The 22,059-nt window shown below is 41.1% G+C and overlaps 1 protein-coding gene across 6 annotated transcripts; it reads left to right on the top strand.

The window, feature by feature from the left end:
- The first annotated feature begins 477 nt into the window (after positions 1-477).
- TTPAL (alpha tocopherol transfer protein like) lies at positions 478-21,653 on the top strand. 6 transcript variants are annotated; one of them, XM_081948619.1, is made up of 5 exons: positions 478-798; positions 9,326-9,779; positions 10,342-10,535; positions 17,025-17,135; positions 18,684-21,653. In XM_081948619.1, exons 2-5 carry the CDS (start codon positions 9,341-9,343, stop codon positions 18,957-18,959), a joined length of 1,020 nt encoding a protein of 339 aa, XP_081804745.1. In that variant the 5' UTR covers positions 478-798; positions 9,326-9,340; the 3' UTR covers positions 18,960-21,653. The 6 variants fall into 6 exon arrangements, with proteins under 6 accessions (XP_081804745.1, XP_081804743.1, XP_081804742.1 ...); XM_081948617.1 differs by lacking the exon at positions 478-798 and adding an exon at positions 2,159-2,219; XM_081948616.1 differs by lacking the exon at positions 478-798 and adding an exon at positions 7,332-7,443.
- The last annotated feature ends 406 nt before the right edge of the window (positions 21,654-22,059 follow it).

Here is a 22,059-nt window from a genome sequence, read left to right as displayed (position 1 = left end):
TTTTACATTTTCTTCTCATTTGAGCAGAAATGTTGAAATATTTTTATAGAGTATAGAAAGAGGAAATTTGTGACATGGTGTTTTGCAGGTTGGTGTTTCCAACCAATTTTTAATTCAACTTCCCTTTTATTGTAAACTGCCTTAAGTACTTAAACAAAAAGGCAGGTTATTCAATATTCAAAATATATTTTTCCTAATACACTTTGAACAAATCTAGCTGCTCTTCCATATGATTACAGTACAGTGAAATCTTATGTACAGGTAATCTTTGACTTACAACTTAGTGACTCTTTGAAGATACGATGGACCTACCTTGGGGCTATTTATTACCTGGATTTGAAGTTACAATGGCCAGGCCTCCCTCCTGAAGTCACGTGACCAAACTCCAGGTGCTTGGCAACACAGCCACATTTATAGCTATTTGCAACATCCCAGCATCCTGTGACTATAATTTACAATGTTTTTGCTGAAAGGCACTTACTTCTGGTTTTCAGCAAGACTGTGCTCAGAATGAACCATTGGTTCACTTTGCAATTCCCGTGTTTACTTAATGATTGCTGCAAAGAAAGATCCTAAAATCAGATTGGTCATAGGCTCCATGGGCAGGTTCTATTATGGTTGTAAGCTGAGGACTACTGTGTGTGCCTTTAGAAGTAGTGTTATGATAACCTTAGACATGGAAGCAGTCAAGATCTTGGAATAGCTTTCCTTTACCAGGAAGTAGAGAACTACAACTCCCAGGATGCCAGCTTTTGGAGAAGGAAACAAATTCTGGGTTGACTATTTTCTACTAATCTGGTTTGTATCTATAGCGATTCTAGTTTTGTTTTGCCTTTCTGAAAATTAACAACTGTGTTAGTCTTCTGCATTCACTGCTAAGTTTGTCAGTTATCTTTATTGCTAGACTATTTGTTCAGCAATGATTAAATATCTTCTGCAAGCTTTCTCTACTCCCTCAAACTCTTTGAAGTAGTACCTCTTGTGCAGCATGTTCTACAAGCCAACCACCTCATTTGGGCTATAAAAGTTTTAGTACTAACAATGTTGGAGAAATTTTGTTTAACAAAAAGAAGAAAAGAAAAAGTCACCACGGTTTTGCCAAATGAATTCAGTAGAACCCATTCAATATATAGATAGTCCTCAACTTACAACCCCAACTTAACCTGGAATTAAGTCGCGGCGATTGTTAAGCAGGTCACCATGTGACTATGCCCAATTTTACAATTTTTTTTTTTTTTGCTGTGGTTGTGGATGTGAATGCCACAGTTGTTAAACGAACTGACTCATATTTATTATGATTGCAGTGTCTTTGGGGAAGCCAAATTCACTTAACAACTATGTTACTAACTTTACAAATGTAGTGATTCATTTAACAATTATGGCAAAAAAAAATCATAAAACAAAATGGAGCAAAATTTGCTTAACAACTGTCTTGCTTAGCAATGGAAATTTTGGGCTCAATTGTGGTCGTAATTCAAGGACCACATGTAGTAACAGTAGCAGTAAAAATAAGCATTCCTCTTTCATAGGTTTCTATTTTTGAAAAATGAACGCTGATATTTCTTTAGGTATACATACAGAGAGATGTAGTGCATGATTATATATAAAATCCTTCAAGCTAAACCATTAAATTCTTTCAGCCATTCCATCAAAAGCATTAAAAATGACTTTCTCAGAGTTGTACAGGTCAACAAGATCCCAAAGCCTCCATATTATTTTATATCAGTGTTAAAATACACTGTAACCTTTAATTGCATGTCAGTTTATTCGTGATTAAAGGAGCTAACACATGCTGAACTATAAAAATTCAACACCTTGGGAGAAAATGTGATTAATCGGTTTGCGATTCACATTGTGCTGCATAAATACGGGCAGATTTTGATAAATGCATTGTTGAAAGAAATGTCCTTCTGGGTTTGGCTCCAAGTGGGGAAAAAGACACTGGAGACATGGAGGCTACTTGGAAAGATGGTTTTAATGGTGGACAGGACCGCGTGGCTTGAGTTCCTGAACAGAAAAGGTGATCACATGCTTCAACGTTGGTGGAGAAGACCGAGGAAGGGTCTTGCTGGGCTTTTTATCATCTGTTCAGCCCCACCTCTCTGTTTCCTATTCTTGTATAAGAAATGTATTCTGATTGATTGTCAGACTCCCATGGGGGGCAATTCTCTCGGCTGTGTTTTGAATCCAGGTTTGATTGAGTTCTCAGATGCCATGTGGTGAGTGGGTAAAGGCTAATCATGCCTTAATCCCATCACCCTGGAACTGAAGGGGAAAACTCTTTATTATCTAAAGTGATTCGCTTGGCCTTCTTAATGGCCCATTGACAAAGGGGGTGGGGGCAGGAAGCTGCAGAGAGCTACTCTGTCTTTAAAACATGTTTCTCCCTTTTCACATCTAGGGAAATGTAATATTCTGCCTTTTCAATATTTCCTAGTGTTAGACATTCCCCCCTGCTGTGTGAAAGCAAGAGGTTTCCACCAAGGTCCTCTGTTCCAGTGGGAACAGAGAATAACCTGATTGGCTAGGAGGTCTGACAGCCCCCTTTAAAGGGGGATGCTGTCCGACCATTTACCCAGCGGATGTTTGCCTGTCTCCTAATAAAGAGCTGTTGATTGTTAGCCTTTGTGTCTTTCTTTACCCAATCTAACACTGGCGACGAGGCTGGGATTGGAAGGCCATTAGGCGAACAAAGAAAGCGAAACCTTGCAGACAAAGAGCAAATCTGCAGCAACATTCCGCCCAGAGCGCAGGTGAGGCAGCGGGAGAGCCATCGCGAATCCCCAGAGAGAATTGACTAATCCCAGAGAGTTTAAGATGGTCACATATGCCCAACCGCCTCCGTTCAACCCAGCCTCAGATGACTGGGACACGTACTTGTTACGGTTCGAAGAAATTGACAAACTGGTAAGCCAGGGCATCCTCGAACCAGTTGATCATGCACGCTGGGAGATGCCAATCGTAACCCCCATAAAATCTGATGGGTCCATTAGATTGTGCGCGGACTATAAATGTACAATAAACAAAGGGTTGCAACAAAACGCGTATCCTGTACCGGTAGTCCAGCATTTATTACATTCCCTCGGTCCGTGGAAAATCTGTGCAAAATTAGATTTGGCACAGGCATACCAGCAGCTGCCAGTAGAGGCGTTCAAATGCAGCCGCCTACAATTCGGTGTTAGTATCACCCCTGGACTATTCCAAAGCATCATGGAGAGACTTTTGCAGGGGACACCAGGAGTCGTCCCCTATTTTGACGAAATTTTGGTATCGGCCGCAAACGAAGCTCAACTTTTAAAACCCGTACGCACAGTTTTAAACAGAATCAGAGACAAGGGCCTCCGCCTCAAAAAAGAAAAATGCAAAATAAATGTACCAAAAGTAGAATTTCTGGGATACATGATCGATAGTTCTGGGATTCACCCAACCAATTAAAAAATAAAAGCAATTAAGGAAGCCCCCACACCGAGGAATCAGACCGAACTACAGGCGTTCCTCGGGCTCCTTAACTTTTACAGCATCTTTCTTAAGCAGAAAGTGACAGTTGCTGAACTGCTACACCGACTGCTAGCAAAGAACACAAAGAAGTGGGCCTGGGGCAAAACCAAGGCCAAAGCATTCACCGCTGTAAAAAGACTTTTATCTGCAGACTCTTTTCTAGTGCAATATAGTCAAACCCTGCCTCTGGTGCTGACCTGTGATGCCTCCCCTTTCGGCGTTGGCGCAGTTCTTAGCTATCGCATGCCAAACAGTACAGAAGCCCCCATTGCATTCTACTCAAGAACATTGTCCGCTGCGGAACGGAACTACAGCCAACTGGACCACGAGGCTCTGGATGCAGTGGTGGGGGTTAAACATTTCCATGAATACCTGTATGGCAGAGACTTTGAACTAATCACAGATCACAAGCCATTGCTGGGACTATTGGCTGGGGACTGCCCCATCCCGGTGTCACTCTCCCCCTGAATGACCAGATGGACTATTTTCCTGGCCACCTACTCCTATTGACTCATCCATCGTCCGGGCACCACACTAGGGCACGCCGATGCATTGAGCCGTTGCCCCCTGCCAGAACTGCTCGCAGACTCCACCCACAGACCCAAGGCTGTGGTCCTCCTAATTGACTGCCTGGACTCGGCCTCTGTCTCCTCCAGCGACGTTGCACGTCACTCTACAAAGGACTCCATAATAAAACAAATCCTGAACTGGGTGTGGAGGGGATGGCCCAAGGGGCCGGTCGGGTCTGAATTCAAATTGTATTTGTCTAAGCGGGATGAACTGTCAGCAATTAAGGGTTGTCTGTTGTGGGGGGACATGGTAGTCATTCCAAAAAAACTGCAAACAGCAGTTTTAGAAGCACTGCACATGGGGCACCCGGGGATTGTTAAAATGAAGGCGTTAGTAAGGAGTTATGTTTGGTGGCCCAACATGGACAAAGACATACAAGAGTGGGTGGCCACATGCACTCCCTGCCAAGAATCCAGGCCGGCTCCTCCAGAGGCGCCCATGAAAGAGTGGGAGCGCCCACAAGCACCATGGTCCAGAATACACATAGACTTCGCTGTGCCAGTTCATGGCCAAACCTTTTTTATAGTCGTGGATGCATTTTCAAAATGGTTGGAAGTAGTCCTGATGAAGTCCACCACTACGGACTCTGTCATCAAGGCACTACGGAAACTATTTGCTATGCACAGCTTCCCTGATGTGTTAGTGTCCGACAATGGCCCTCAATTCATGGCCATGTCATTGAATGAATTCTTAGCGGCATAGGGAATTAGGCATGCCCTGGTCGTGCCGTTCCATCCGGCCTCCAATGGTCAAGTGGAATGCATGGTAAGATCCACCAAGGAAGCCCTCAACAAGATGGGCCCGGATGACTGGCAGACATGCATAGATCACTACTTACTCATACAACACATCTCACCCAGTGCCACCATTGGAAGAAGCCCAGCCGAACTCCTCATGGGGCGCCACCTCAGGTCCCACCTGGACCGGCTACAACCCAGCTATTCCACCGACACACCCCCTGACTCCACGAGCAAAGTCAGGTTGTTTAACATAGGCGATCCCGTATACACACACAACTACACAGGGGGGATACTATGGATTCCGGCAACAGTAAGTGGCATTACCGACCCACGATCTTACTCCATAAGAATGGAGGACGGTAGGAATTGGAGGAGGCACATTGACCAACTCCGCAGTCGATTGGCTAACTCCAAAATCAGACAACCACACATAACTCCTTCGCAAACCGAACGTCACCACCCCCAAGAAGCCCCGGGAATGTCGAATGACTTATCTGACTTCAATACAATACAATACAATAGTAGAGTTGGAAGGGACCTTGGAGGTCTTCTAGTCCAAGCCCCTGCCTAGGCAGGAAACCCTATACCATTTCAGACAGATGGCTATCCAACATCTTCTTAAAGACTTCCAGTGTTGGGGCATTCACAACTTCTGGAGGCAAGCTGTTCCACTGATTTATTGTTCTAACTGTCAGGAAATTTATCCTCACTTCTAAGTTGCTTCTCTCCTTGATTAGTTTCCACCCATTGCTTCTTGTTCTACCCTCAGGTGCCTTGGAGAATAGTTTGACTCCCTCTTCTTTGTGGCAACCCCTGAGATATTGGAACACTGCTATCATGTCTCCCCTAGTCCTTCTTTCTCTTAAGCTAGACATACCCAGTTCCTGCAACCATTCTTCATATGTTTTAGTCTCGTCCCCTAATCATCTTTGTTGCTCTTCTCTGCACTCTCTCCAGAATCTACACATTTTTTTTCCATCGTGGCGACCAGAACTGAATGCAGTATTCCAAGTGTGGCCTTACCAAGGCATTATAAAGTGGTATTAACACTTCACGTGATCTTGATTCTATCCCTCTATTTATGCAGCCTAGAACTGTGTTGGCTTTTTTGACAGCTGCTGCACACTGCTGGCTCATATTTAAATGGTTGTCCAGTAGGACTCCAAGATCCTTTTCACAGTTACTACTACCGAGCAAGGTATCATCTATACTGTACCTGTGCATTTCATTTTTCTTGCCTAAATGTAGAACCTTACTCTTTTCACCATTGAATTTCATTTTATTAGTGCCCAATCTTCAAGTTTGTCAAGATCCTTCTGTATCTTAAGCCTATCTTCTGGAGTGTTGGCTACTTCGTTGGGGGCCAAGGAGATTCACCACCAGCAGTTCCAGCCGCGGCCTGCGAAGGGTTCCAGGTTTCATCAGGTGGGGCCGAACAAGCAACAGGTCCGTCCGACCTACGCGAAGGCAATCACCAGACTGAACTGCGCAGGTCCAGCAGAGCAACCCAAAGACCTGCCTACTTACGTGACTACATCACGAGTTAGGATGTTCCATCCTAGAGGGGAGAGGTGTTAGATATTCCCCCCTGCTGTGTGAAAGCAAGAGGTTTCCACCAAGGTCCTCTGTTCCGGCGGGAACAGAGAATAATCTGATTGGCTGGGAGGTCTGACAGCCCCCTTTAAAAGGGGATGCTGTCCGACCATTTACCCAGTGGATGTTTGGCTGTCTCCTAATAAAGAGCTGTTGATTGCTAGCCTTTGTCCCTTTCTTTACCCAATCTAACACTTGGATATTTCATTTTTCTGGGGGAGGGCTGGGTGATAACTTCCTACAGCATAAAGGCATAACCTCGGTCACGCATCAATTCTTATACGTCTCTTATAATTCGTACTTCGATGGAAGGACTCAATTGGCAACTGGCTTTTCAGTCAAGCTCTTTCCCACTTTGTTTGTTGTTGGTCTTTTTTGCCTAAACTTTCCCCACTGCAGCAAGAAGTTTGGTCTCAATAAAAACCTTTCCCCTCTCTGCTTTATTCTACCTCTCCTAGCCACGGCGCCTAAGCGTTGACACTGTGAACCGGAATTACAGGTTTAAACCTACATCCCAAAGGTGCATTTTTTTCAAGAGGCAACTAGACTTTCTGGTTTTTCTTTGAAGACATTTTGCTTCTCATCCAAGAAGCTTCTTCAGCTCTGATTACTTTATTGGATGGGAAGTGAAACGTCTTCAGAGGGAAAAAAAACCAGAAAGTCCAGCTGCCTCTTGAAAAAAAGCACCTTTGGGACAATCATGACCTGGATGACTGAAAATCTCCACAGACACTTTAAACCTATAGAGCAGGGATCCCCAAACTTGGCAACTTTAAGACTTGTGGAACTTTGCTGGCTGGGGAATTCTGGGAGTTGAAGTCCACAAATCTTAAAGTTGCCAAGTTTGAAGACTTCTTGCTGTAGAGACTACGATCCTTGGTGGGTGGTGCTTCGCCCGGGAAATCCCACGCATGCTCACTCTTCCTTCTTCCCCACACTTCTCTCCTCGACCGGAAAGAGCCTCGGTGAGGCTGACCGAAGCGTTTCCGGGTTATGATCCGGTTCTCCTGGAAACAGTCTCTTCCGGTTAGTTGGTGTTTTGGTGAGTGTCGGGGATTGCACGGGCGGTTGTTAGTTTGGTTGTGGATGCGCAGCTGTGAGTCGGTCCTTTTGCGCCTGGGACGGCGGGATGGGTTTCGTCACCTAGGAAGCAGGTGACCGTCGAAGTACGGAATTCATTGCAGCCGCCTCCTGGGGAGGTGTACTTAGCAGGCATCCTATTGAGTTCAATGGCGCTTAGTTGTGGATGCCGAAATCAACCGGTCAGAGATCCAAATAATTGGAGGGCGGGCTTTTTTCCCCCTTTCTTTGCTCTGTTTTTGGCAGCGTATGAATGATTTGGGGTGAGGGGGAGTGTTAGGCGTGGTTGCTTTCTTCCATTCTATTAAGACTATGGAAGCGCGGGGAGACTCCCCTCGCCCAGTGGCTGGCTAGGAGATTTTATTTTATTGTATCGTTTTTACCAACAGCCCAAGGCGGTGAGGACATAGCCCAACACACCTTCCTTCTCTTATTCCTCCCCCCCCAAACAACAACAACAACCCAGTGAATGAGATGGGTTGGGCTGAGAAAGAGTGACTCAAAGCCCAAAGTCGCCCAACTGGCTTCTCCTGCTAAGTCGCCCAACTGGCTTTCCCCTGCGCATCCACAACCAAACTAACTTCCCCTGCTTGATGTCTCAATCTTCTGCTTTAAAGACTGTGCCTTAACCATTAGACTGAACTGCCTCTTCTGAAATGCCCTGAGAGAGAGAAACTTCAGAGACATCATTTCACATCACATGGATCAGCATAGTTTGGATTTGGTCAGCATCGGCGGTTGTAATAGGCATCTGTCATCAACAGTGTATACATGCATATATGTATGTATGTATGTATTATAGCTTCATTGAGCTATACAATCCCCTTCGCCACGACAAGGCAGTAATCAATGAAGGGGCAACAACACACACACACACACACACACACACATATATATATTCATAGATTTTCACGGGTGAATGAGAATGAGAATGAATCAGTCAATCAGAGATTTTTGGCCTCATCTGACTAAGCAATTTTCAAGAGAGATAGATACATCCCTTTTGGAGCAAAGTGTTTACAAAATAGACTATGTGCAATTCGCCTTTCTTCAAATTTGCCAGCAGCTTTCAAATATCACTGTAGCAGTGTGGACATTCTAAGAAACCCCAGGCTGTTAATGTCAGGAAAGATTGCTGACAACTGAAATTTCCAAAAGCTGATGTTGAAATATTTGCCTGTCTCTCCCCCCACCCCCATTTCTTATGTGATCTGCAGATGTGTATAATATAAGTTAAAGTGTTGGAGAAGTGAGAGATTCACTTTTTGATTGCTTTAAGATAAGCAGTTGAACTCCAACGTTCAGTTTAGAAATCCCTTTTGAAATTAAGCAGAAGGAATTATTAACAAAAGTAATAATCTCTGGGTAATTAATTAACAGAATTAGAAACAAAAGTCACCAAAGTGATGTATTTACAGCATGTATCTCTTATGGATATTCATTTGAAAACCGAACTCATGTACAGGGTTGTCGTAGAGTCATAAATTGCAAGAATTCCTTTAATTAGAAATTGTTTGTTTAATGTAAACCTTACATTGCTTGGGATGGTAAATTGTCAGTTCCCATAAGTACCAATCCAAATATTCTGAGCAGTTGAGAATTTAGGAAATAAAGTTTCCCTTGATCATGTAATCATGTATATCCCACTTTTTCTTATAAATGTATAGAATTAAGTTTGCTGTTAAAAAGTATTACTGGCAAATGGGAATTAACTGCTATTTGACACATTTAAACATATCCACATTAGCATAATAGTTACTACTGTTCAAAAATCTATTTGTAAAAGTTGGTGATCAGCTTGGTCATTTTTCTTTGTCTGCATTTTGTCACGCTTTTCCTCCCAGATATTTCTCTAACCAATGTCAAGAGATAGTGATGGCGCCGTTAGAAGTCCCTCTGAGGGATCTCTGTCAGGAATTGAGATCCTGCCAGTGCAGAAAACATATGTGTGTACCCTGTCTGATGAGCTTATTGCCAAAGCACGTGAAGAGCTGCAGGAAAAACCTGAGTGGCGGCTTCGAGATGTTCAAGCCCTCAGAGACATGGTGTGCAAAGATTATCCTAATCTGGGGACATGCCTAGATGACGCTTTCTTGCTTAGGTTCCTTAGAGCAAGGAAATTTGATTATGATCGGGCACTTCAGCTTCTTGTGAACTATCATTGCTGTAGAAGAAGTTGGCCTGAGGTTTTTACAAATCTGAAGCCATCTGCTATAAAGGCTGTCTTGGAATCTGGCTTTGTCACTGTGCTTTCTCATTTAGATAATGAAGGACGCCATGTTGTCTGTATTCGCCCAGGTATGATTAACTTTTTAAGATGGATGAATCTTTTGTTTGCTTGCTTATTTATTTGATTTATGCCCACCTCTATATAGTTTTTTTGTTTATTTGATAGCCTGTCTTTATTTTGTACAGTCAAGGTACTATACATGCCATTCTGTCCTCCTATTTTCCCCACACCTGTTCAATAAATACATCAGTACATATTACCATACCTTCAATTAACATAATTTTGTTTACTAGTGTTTAGTCAAGTAATATAATTCTAAAAGATTATTGTTCTGAAGATTATTTGTATAATCTTTATATATTTGTATAGGACTGCAAGTCTCAGCCTTCATTTTCTTATATGTATTAATTCATTTTGTTCTTAGGAGTCCAACAATGAAAAGTTTGTCCAATGTGATTGTTTAATGTTTATGTTTCTTAAAACAGCAGGGTTTTTTCTGAAGTAAGAGGTAATGGGAGCTTAGAAGAAGATTTTTACAGGATTATTAATAATTGTTAAAACATTCAGGTTGGTAATGTACTTTGTTTTTCTTTTAACTTTTAACTTCTGTCTCTGTCTTATTAATCATAGACAAATGGACACCAAGTAATTATCCAATTACTGAAAACATTCGTGCCATATACTTGACATTAGAAAAACTCATTCAGTCTGAGGAGACCCAAGTAAATGGAATTGTAATTCTTGCAGACTACAAAGGACTCGGTTTATCTAAGGCATCTCACTTTGGCCCCTTCATAGCGAAAAAAGTGATTGGAATACTCCAGGTAAGATTTAAACCATTGGAGGAAAAGTAATCAATATAAATTATTGATTCTTCTGATTCTCAGTGGTGCAAATCAGGACCTTTTGGGGGGAGTGGGGGAAATAATGCAAAATATAAATGCTTTGGTCATTTTTTGCAAGGGAAATATTACAAAGTTAATATTTGTGGTTCCAATAATATCTTACGGTCAATGTTGGGAAAAAGAACAGAAGCTTTCCAGGCACACGTTTCTTCTATAAATTACTATGAGGTTTTTTTAACATGGCTTTTAGATAAATAATTTCTGATTATTTATATAATTGCCATTGACATTTCTGTCTGTCTATATATTTTCATCCAAAGGTAGCTATGACAGCTCTGAGAGCTATAAAGACATCTCTGTATGGAGCCTTTTGAAGTTTCCTGATTGCCTTATTGTGTTGTCTTTCTTGTGCTCTGACAGGCTCTTCTTTACTTTCCCTTTTGTGGCTTGCTTTTAGGCTACAGAGAAGAATGGAAAAGGGAAAAATAAGTCTTTCTTGAGCTTCTTGGAATTTCAGGGCCTTTGGCAAGCTGTTCTCACTGATGCCTGCTCTGTCCTGTCCAAATCCTGAACTTTTTTCCATGAGCCAATTCATTCTGTAGATCTCTCAGGGTTTGTTTGCTCCTATCAGGTTCTCCACTGCAGATTTCTCCTCCAGCTGTGCCTGGATTCATGTAGCACAGGGCTGTGAAACACGTCGTCACAGTAGTGACATATGACGTATTGGAACTTTTTCCCCCTTTGCCAAACCAGGCGTGGGCGTGACTAGTACGTGATGCATCCGGCCAGAGGCCTGTCAGGGGGAAAAAAAACGCCTGATATCTGAGATCAATGGACCGTGGCTGATTCCCTTCCGCATATCTTTTGAGATATTGAGAAAAATAAAAGTCTTTAAAAGTATTCTAATTAATAAACAAACTTTAATACGAAAATAATAAAAGTAAATGAAACAGAAAATAACTAATTGGTTACATTTTGATAATGAAAGCTACGTCTGCCAAAGTTGGCTGCCGAACAAAGAAGAAAAAGAATTTTGGAATGTGTAACGCGTGCGCAATAAATCACTTTCAGATAAGAACCTTTTTTGTTTTATGACCTGCGCAATAAAGCTTTCTTAGTTTAACTCTTGAATGTCAGTTTAGGCAGTTCAGGCCTAGCAAACCTTTTAACATCGTGACAAGGCCGGGGGTTTGACAGCCCTGGCGTAGCACATCCATTGCATCCAGCAATCTAAGAACATCATTGACTTCCAATATCCTCTGTTGCCTAACATTTCTGTCTGTCTATATATTTTCATCCAAAGGTAAATATGACAGCTCTGAGAGTTTTAGCTGGGTAGAAAACTTCTAGTTCTCTGTGTGGCTGTTTGCTTGGTGCTGACAAAAAGGAAAAAAAGACCTTTAAGCTTGAGGCCAAATTAACTCATCCCATAATGTAAAATATTTTAAGTAAATTGCTGATGAACAGTTCCGTTTCTTCTTGTGAGTTTATAATGTAAAATATAAACTATAATTGCATTCCTTCTAAGCCTGGTCTTTATTTCAATTCAATTTCAATTTCAATTTATTTGTGCTTCTAGACCGCCCCCTCTCCCAGAAGGGACTCGGGGCGGTGTACGGTCCATAGAGAATATCACAAAAATACAATAAAAAATTAAATATGTACAGTTTGGAGGAGGTTAAAATGCAATTAAAAGAACTGTACAAAGCTAAATAAATATAATTTTTTTAAAATCCCTAAAACAGACACAACAGATTAAAAAAACCCTAAGATAACCAGATAATAATACATTTGCCAGGAGGGACAGTTGTAATTATGCCAGGCCTGCTAATCGGATTTTTATCAATCGATGTGTAGCTAGATGTCTAACATTTTAAGTATTGTAAGAAAAGCTGACTAGCCTCAAGGATGGTGATTTAATAAATAAATTTCAATTAAAGAGTGAAGCATAAGTAATGAGTTTTATCTGGGGGTTGTTTGTATTTTTGTCTTTTAAAAAACATTTTAAACTCTTAGGAAATACCTAGGAAATACCAAATAGTAGATAGGAGGCAATGAGGAAACAGTATTGGTCAATTTAATATAGATAGGAATGTTGTTAGTATGAAAAAAAATATATCTTACCGTGTTTCCCCGAAAATAAGACATGCCCTACTAATAAGCCCAATCGGGCTTTTCAGAGAATGCGCCATAATAAGCCCTCCCCTGAAAATAAGCCCGCTCCCAACTATTTAAGCGCATGTGCAACCGGTCTCCGCCATTACCACTATACCACCTACCGGTACAGCTTGCGGGGCAAAAAGAGCCCGCCGCAAAAACAGCGGCAGGCGAAGCAAAGTGCTTCCACCCCCGCCCTTCCCTCCCGCGCAAAAAGAGCCCGCCGCAAAAACAGCGGCAGGCCAGCAATGCGATCACCCCCTCCCACCTGTTCCTTCTCGCACAAAAAAACACCGCCCATCCCAATGGTAAAGGCAGCCTGCCTGATTCCCTTCCCCGCCGTCCCTTTAGCGAGGGGTGGCAGGTGGGGGGGGGGAGAAGCGAGGCGTGCATCCTAGCGCTACCAGAGACTGACAGCTCCACTGCGTTCCTCGCCTTTTCGTCCATTGAAGCCCCTTGTAAAAAAAAGTTGAACTCATGAGGTTTTTTTTACAAGGGGATTCAATGGGCAAAAGGGCGAGGAATGCAACGGACCTGGAAAGGTAAGAGGCGCACCTCACTTCTCCCCCCCCCCACCTGCCACCCCTCGCTAAAGGGACGGCGGGGAAGGGAACCAGGCAGACTGCCTTTACCATTGGGGCGAGGTGGGCGGTATCGGGCTGCAAGGCGCGCCTGTTACCTTTCCAGCTCCGTTGTGTTCCTCGCCATTGTGTTCAGGGAAGTCCCTGGTAAAAAAAAAGCCCTTCTTGCGACTTCAAGAAGTTTGAACTCGCGAGAAGGTTTTTTTTTTACTAGCCTGAGCACAATGGCAAGGAACGCGATGGAGCTGGAAAGGTAAAAGGCGCACCTTGCTTCTCACCTGCCCCAGAAAATAATAAGCCCTCCCCTATAATAAGCCCAAGGCCATATTTTGTGGGGCAAAAGAAAATAAGACCCTGTCTTATTTTTGGGAAAACACAGTGTTAGTTTTAGCCTTACATAATGTGGCAGACATAAATTGAAGCTAGTATTCTGTTACTGGCTGTGATACAGGGAAGTTGTTGTTTAGTAATGCATTGCTTCATAATAGCAGCAATTGCAGCAAGTGCCTATTTTCCTATGAATATGGAGGGTTGTTTTTCTGCATTCTCATACTTCTGCTGACTTTCAAGAGTAAGATTTATATTGTTCCTGGGAAGAGCTGCAGTTAAAAGATTGATGAGTGTATAGTAAATATTATGCCACTCTCCTTTGTAAGTTTGTGGAAAGCCAAAATCAAGGTAATTGATTATTAAGAATTAGGTAGGCCCTTCCCCACATCCCTGATGATGGGCTTTCCTTACATCCTTGGGCTCTCAGGTAGAAAAACAACAGTTTCCAGTACAGGTATCCTCAACTTACTACCACAGTTGAGCCCAAAATTTATGTTGCTAGGTGAGAAATTTGTTAAGTGAGTTTTGCCCCATTTCTCACCACAGTTGTTAAGTTAATCACTGCAGTTCTAAAACCAGTATCACAATTGTTAAGTGAACCTGGTTTCCCCGTCAACTTTGCTTGTCAGAAGGTTGAAAAAGGGGATCTGGGACACTGCAACTGCCATAAATGTGAGTCAGTTGTCAAGCATCCAAATATAAAACACCTGACCATGGATGTGCTGCAATGGTCATACGTGTGAAACGTGGTCAGAAGTCACTTTTTTTCAAAGCCATTGTACTTCAAATGGTCACTAAATGAACTGTGGTAAGTCAAGAACTACCTGTATAAGGAAAAGGTGGGTTTACTTAATAATTTGATGCAATGACTGGCTAATGTTCTTATGGTTGCGGGTGCCTGCCTGCACACCGATCTTGGTGTGCTGGTCAGCTTTATTTCATTGCTTTCGTTTCTGTTGCTTAAGATTGAGCAAGATTCTGACTAGCTGTGCATGATGCAGATTCCATTCTCTCCTACTCCATTTTCTTTCACCTTTGGAGCCTACGGTCGTTTATTAAGGAAATGGCTGAGCAAACCAGAAGTGCTGAACCCAGGACACTTCTGTCTTTATGCATTCACCTGTGAGACAGACTATTGCTAATAGCAATAGCACTGAGACTTACATACCGCTTCATAGTGCTTTACAGCTCTAAGTGATTTACAAAGTCAGCATATTGCCCCCAACAATCTGGGTCCTCATTTTACTGACCTCGGAAGAATGGAAGGCTAAGTCAACTTTGAGCCTGGTGAGAGTTGAATTGTCAAACTGCAGCTAGCAGTCAGCTGACGTAGCCTGCAGTACTGCCCTCTAATCACTGCGCCACCTCGGCTCTAAGCCCTTTTCTCTTAAGAATAGATGAAAAGCTCACCTCCTCAATTGTAGGTAGAAGGTGGGAGCTGGACCTTAGGAAAAGCCAAGGATTTCCCCAATGAGTACTCCAGGGGCACAGTGATCAGACCAAGAGTGCCTCCTGGAGATCAGGAAGCAAAGACATGTGTAGGACACAAACCAGTCTCTTACCTTTCTCTCTCACCTTCTCTCCCCACCCCAATCCCCATGCCCTCTTTGATCCTATGCCTGATATTCCTTGCTGCAGCAATGATGCCCTGGCTTGCAGTTGGCCTTAGGATCAGGACCAGATTAGCATACTTTTCACACATCTGCTATTGCTATTCCTAATCCCTCTCCCCCCAAATCCCTCTCCCTCCAAATCAGGCAAACAAGAAATGGCTTTGGAGGCACAGAGCCCATGGGCATCGAATGGGAGAGAATTGTTCTGCAGCACTTGAAGCTTTTCCAATCACTAACTTCCCTCTGAACCAGTGTTAGGCTGGCTTCCAGGTGGATGTTGTGTCGTGAGAAAAAGTTCTCCAGAAAATGGAAAGCAACCCATCTTGGAGCTGACCCTAGTGTTGTGTGAATTAATTAATCCTTGCAGTTATGAGTGTGGATTGGATATTGGATATAAGAGCCGAGGTGGCGCAGTGGATAGAATGCAGCACTGTAGGCTACTTCAGCTGACTGCTAGCTGCAGTTTGGCAGTTCAAATCTCACCAACTCAAGGTTGACTCAGCCTTCCATCCTTCCAAGGTGGGTAAAATGAGGACCCAGATTGTTGGGGGCAATAGGCTGACTCTCTACTGTAAGCTTAGAGAGGGCTGTAAAAGCACTGTGAAGCAGTATATAAGTCTAAATGCTATTGCTATAGAACAGTGTCTGGGGAAAGTTCATACCCAGAACTTTTTTTTCAATTGGTTCAACTCAAAACAATATCCTGTGTCAAGTCTTAGGCATATGGAACTTCCAATTTACCAATAAATAATGCAGATATAATTCATGTTTATTGTAAGAGACAATCTCTGCTTCTAGTTCAAAACTTAAATTGTGGTTGCTAAACTAGAGGCAATCCTCAATTAGCAACCATAATTGAGACCGGAAATTCTATTGCAAAGCAATGTGGGTATTAAGTGGGAAATCATTACTGCGACAGACTTCCATCCTTACTTCCCATTTGGCTGTTAAGTAAATCACTGTGGCCATTAAGCGAGACATCACCTGACAGCAATTTGCAATTTTACTTCCACATTCTCCCATAAGCCAATTGTGAAGCACACAAATGGTGATTATGTGACCATGGGATATCGCCATTGTCATAAATGCAAGAATTGGTCACAGAGCTGTTTTTTAATAGTGTCTTAACTTTGGTCACTAAGTGAGGCAGTTAGTAAGCAAGGGCTACGTATATATGCTTTTCAATTGCACTCTACATGAAAAAAATTGGAATGCCAAATTCTGTGTCTTAGGTATGCATGCTTTTGGACATTTTCTTTAGTGGTTTTCTTTAGTGATAGATACATTGTATTCTTTACAAGTTTTGTGATTGGTGCTCATTAATGTAGACAGCCACTGAACAGTATTTTAACATATTAATCTTAAAAGCCTTGTCCTTCAGCTACACACCCCACTTCTGCCAACCTAGGGTAATATTTCATGTTTTTAGATGAACTATGATCCATAAAATGTTATGGCATAATACATTTGGAAATATTTATGTTGATATGAGAAATGCCCCTCCTGTGGTGACTTCACTAAGAAAGGAGGAATACCTTATTTGTACAGGAAAGCTTTGTGCTAAAATCTTTTGTTATTCTTGAGAAACACACATTCTGCCAAGAATTTCTCTCTGAAACAAACAGTTTCTATCCCACTCAGAATTTATAGTGGAAATGTGTACGGAGCATAGTGGTTAAAATATTTTTACATAAACAAATTAAGACTGAATGAGTTTGTTTTGAAAACCAATACCGTTATTTCTAAACACTAATCTTTATAAAAGTTATTGCATTTTTTTCTTTTAGGATGGCTTTCCAATTAGAATAAAAGCTGTTAATATCATAAATGAACCTCGCATATTCAAAGGCATTTTTGCTATTCTCAAACCATTTCTAAAGGAAAAAATAGCAAATAGGGTAAGTACTCAATAAAACTGTATGAAATATATAGTATCTATAGGGATATTAGGGAGGGCTCTTGGATATATGCATGGCTTATGAGCTTTCAACACCTATTAGCTTGTTCCTATAGGGCAGTGATGGTGAACCTTTTTTGGCTCGCGTGCTAAAAGTGGGGGCAGTGCAGGGGGATCATGCACAGGCGTGCCACACCCATAATGCAATGTGCACAACCCCCAGCGCACATGCGCGCTTGAACAGAGCTCCCCCCCCCTTTTGGGTATGCTTTTTTTGCCCTTCCCAGACTCCAGAGGCTTTATAGGAGCCTGGGGAGGGTGAAAACACCCCCCCCTCCTGGAGGCTTCCCTGAAGTTCCTGATGGAGTGTGAAAAAACAGCCCTATGGGCAAACCGGAAGTTTAGGAACGGACTTCCGGTTTGCTCGTAGGGCCGGTTTTAGCACTCCAGAGCCTTCAGGGGCCTTCTGGAGGCTTCTCTGAAGGCTCTGGAGGGCAAAAAAACGACCCTACTAGTGACTTCCGGTTTAATTGTAGGGTCGATTTTAGTCCTCCGGCGCCTTCAGGGACTTTCAGGAGGCTTCCCTGAAGGCTCCAGAGGACGAAAAACGGCCCTACAGACAAACCAGCTAATCAAATTAAATCCATCTGCAGCTAAATTTGGATATTCCTTTACTTGGAGTTTGTAAATAAACCCAATTCTCTACGGCAAAGTCAGAAAAGATCTATTATTTATTATCTTTTAGTACATTTCTATAAATATCCTAATCTACTGTGGATACTAATAACTGTTCCTGTGAAAAGAATTAGACCCCAAAAGCAGTATATTCCTGTTAGAAACTGAGATAATTTATTTATTATTGCTATTTGTATTAGACACAACTTATGTAAGTTGAAGCTTATGTAATCATTGATGAAGTAGAAGTCTTGTTTTCCCCCCCTATATATAACTGCTGTGTAGTCATATATTTATTACACGTTTGTGCACCATACATTTCTAAAGGCCTCAAGGCAGTTTAGAAAAACAAAGGAAAGGATTAAAAATACTCCATTAGATAATCCACGCACCATTGTATATTAAGCAAGAATCCAGGAGGTACAGACGTTCTAAAAGGGAGATAATACATGTGAATATTAAGCTGCATCAGTTTTTGGAAATGGTCTTCTATAGAGCTTGCTTTCTCTAGTGTAGAAAAAATCTGAACTGATTTTCTTTTCATCCACACAGTAGTAATCTTGGCTTATTCATGGAGTTCAGTGGTTTGTCCAAATGAATCTTATCCAACAGGATATAGCTTAAAACAGTTTGAGACAGTTTAAAGAGAAATTATCTTTAAAAGTTAATAAAGATTGTGAGACTTTCAGTTTTGTGCTATGATGCTCAAGAATATCAGTCTAGCCTCAAATGCTGCTGTCAATTAGACTTGTAGTATAGAGGAATACTGTGAACCATTGTCTAAGCTTAAAAGAGAAATTGTATCATTTTTTTCTAAAATACTATATGTTTAATTTGAATTGGAATGGTGTTGAAATGGTTCTTTTCTTCTCAGTTTTTTCTTCATGGGTCAGACTTGCGATCTCTTCATCACAACCTTCCACCGCGAATTCTCCCCGAAGAATATGGTGGCACGGCAGGAAAGCTTGATATCTCTACCTGGAATGAGCTACTGCTGGCATCAGAGGATGACTTCAAGTATGATGTCTCACATCTGCCCTTCTCCAGTGACTGTTCACCACATGATCCCTTAATGAGTGAAGAGATCGATGAGAAGCAGCATGATGACTCTTTGCGAAGCTTCAAAACACAGCTCTATTCCTGCTACTAGTCTAGCAGATAAAGCTTCCAAAATGTCACCTTGCTGTTTACAAAGGGAATATTACTTCTCTCATGCTTCTACAACATACGAGTGTGGATGGATGTTACTTTACTTTGGAACCAAAGCAAATCTTAAGTAGAAGAAAGTTGTAAGAAAGTGAGATTCTGTGGCACACTGGCAAATTGAAATATTTTGAGCAAGCAGGAGGTTATTGTAATTGACCCAAAGCAACTCAGATACCACAAATGAACCCAGATAAAGAAAAAGTACTTGATAACAAGGTCCTAAGCACAATTACTTGGAAGGAAGTTGCGATAAAATGTATGGGACTTGCTTCCAAATAAACAGGTTTAGGTGCAAAGCACTAGATTCTTTCTCAGGCTAAAGGGAGCAAAAATGACGTGCAAATTAATAAGTGCAGTAATATAATGCTAACTCTGCAGAGGAAGAAAGAAATGTGGTCTATATGATACAAGGATAGTTGACTAGAAGTTTTTATCTGCCACAAACTAAGAGATAGCCAGTTCTTATTCTGTTGCCATCTATAAAGTTCAGCATTATTTACAAAAAATACAGCTTTGTATACTACAGGGAGTGTTATACTTTGAAATTGATTCTTGCAGAAAACAATTAGCTATTGATGTTCTGTTGAAAGCACATGCTCATTTTTTTTCTTTTATAAAGAAAGGATCAAATAATCCCATGAGCCAATTTTATTCCCATACTTGAATTTGCATAAAATGGGACCAACTGAGAAGGCACATAATTTTGCATACCACTATAGCACTGTTGATTGGTACCTATCTCATGAAAAGAGGTTGGAGGAAAACACAGACTGATAGTTGTAAAGGTTTACCTGATAGGAAAAGGGGTAACTTGCTTAGATATCTTTATTTTTGGAACAGAGAAGTTTTGAAATGTTCTCTGCAAACCAGACATAGGACATTTTACAAGCACAATACTCCATTTGTAAATGGTAGTTTCTCCTCATTCACTATGTTATTTTGTCAGTGGGACCTCAGTGCTGTTTTGATCTTGACCTCATTCCCTAAGGCCAGCAGTATCACCTCTAGGATAAAATATACTGTATAGGAAAGGGTGTAATTTCAGAGCCTCGCTAGGATTTAATGATGTAACTTTAGATCATCTCTACCGGCGGGTCATCTTTCAGATGTCTCTGAATTACACACTTAAGTTGCAGATCCTTTGGGCCCATTCTTCACATGCAAGACTGGAACTGTAAAAGGCGGGAACTTTGTACTCACTGCTGCTCATAAGGTAGCAGCTCATAGCACTTTTAAAATTGTTGGAACTAAAATGGAGGCTCTTGCCTAGTGCCAAGTAAGACCAGAAAGTTGGTGCTTACTGTAAATACTATGTTCTCTGTAGATTGATCATGTTATTGCCAGTGCCAAAATGTATTTGTTTTTGTAAATTAGTGACTTGCTTCTCATTGCCAAAAAGTGAAGCAGTTTAGTCATGTGACTGTGCTTCAATTGGGAGTTCTAAATATACAAACCCAGTGTGGTATTATAGCTATTTAAACAGACACGAAACTGGTTTCTACGCTGCTCTTTGACACATTGGTGGGTTTTTTTCCCTACAGTCACATAGGGAAAAAAGTTTAAAGATATAGAAAGCGGTACAATATATACTTTTCTGCTTATGTGTTCTTGTAGGAAAGTGCTGGTGAAATTTAGAAATGAGAAGTATATGTTAAACTGCATGTTCTTTTCCTTATTGGAAGTAATCTTTATGCAGAAAAATCAAAACTGCCAGGCTTTGGCAGCTGAAATTGAATTTATAAAGGAATTAGTCTGAATCACAAAATGTTTTATAAATCAGTGTCAGCAAAGTTTCTTCTTTAGCAAAGCGTGGAAGCTTATAATTTCTAGGACACTATTCTAAAGTATACTTTCCCCGGTTTATTTTTTTCTCCCTTAAATAAGAAGACAGTTTCAAATGACAATGAATGATGATGATATCAGAAGTTTAAAATGCCGTGGTTCTTTTTTCCTAGTATTTAATTTTTTGTAACAATCTAAAGAGCTCTTGTTTAAATAATAACTGAGCACCAATTCAATGTTTGCCTCCCTGTACTAAACATTTTATTGGTATACATCTCTTCGCCCAGGTATATTGGAATAGTAGATTCTGTAAAATTTGTGGCTATTATTTACCTCTAAAATGCATAGTCTAAATTGCCCTCCATGCTTTTATCTTGTTTATCTGTAAAATTGGTTTTAGAAGCAGTGCTGGCAGAGCTAAGACATTGATGTTGTTCCTATAGTTAAGCATATATGGTTTAAAAGGAAAGAAATTAGTTAACATACATATTGTCTGGCATCTTGGTTGTAGGAATCTTTTTGTTATATTAGTTCTTCTATAAACAAAATCCAAGCAGATGTGGTAAAAGAATACTAAGCCTTAAGTAAAAGACATTGGCAATTCATTACAAATGTCAAATTGTCTTTGTTAATCTGTATCCGAAGTAGAAAAATGGTAATAATTTTTCCAGAGGGCAATTGAGGTGCTTTGTTTTCTATGGCTAAGTTTTGCAGTTTTGTTCATGGGTCTGTTTTATTCTCTCTGTACAGAATTAGAGTATATACATTTATTTTTATACTGCACTTTATAAAATGAACAGTCTGTCTGCATGAATGGATATTAAATCTTATTAATATTAAAATATTAATATATAAACATGCTGTTTCAATGAATTTTTGATATCATTGAAGCTTGACTGTCCAGATCTATTAAAGCCTAACTAGTGTAACTCTGCAGGATGGTGCAGGAAAATGCATAAAACTGAATTAGATCTAAATGAAAAATGCAATTTGTGAAGAGGAATTTGTTTTTCAAGCTGCTTCTTACTTTTCTGCATGTTGACGTTCTCAGAATGATGGGCACCAGCATAGGGGACTACAACTAAAAGCAGGGAATCAGTTGAGCACAGTTGTCTCTCTGTGCAATGTACAGACTATGTAGAGTAAAAGTAAACAGGTACTTTTAGTGCTTGTGCCAACTAAACTTTTATACTAGAATATGAACATATGAATCAAGAGCCCCATGTGGAGGTTCTTTGCCTAACGCCACAAGTAAGTTGTGT

The sequence above is a fragment of the Natrix helvetica genome, assembly GCF_964273705.1.
Source record: "Natrix helvetica genome assembly, chromosome: 3".
Lineage (NCBI taxonomy): Eukaryota > Metazoa > Chordata > Lepidosauria > Squamata > Natricidae > Natrix > Natrix helvetica.
Note: the sequence above shows the minus strand (reverse complement) of the source record. Positions and strands in the feature narration are given on the sequence as shown.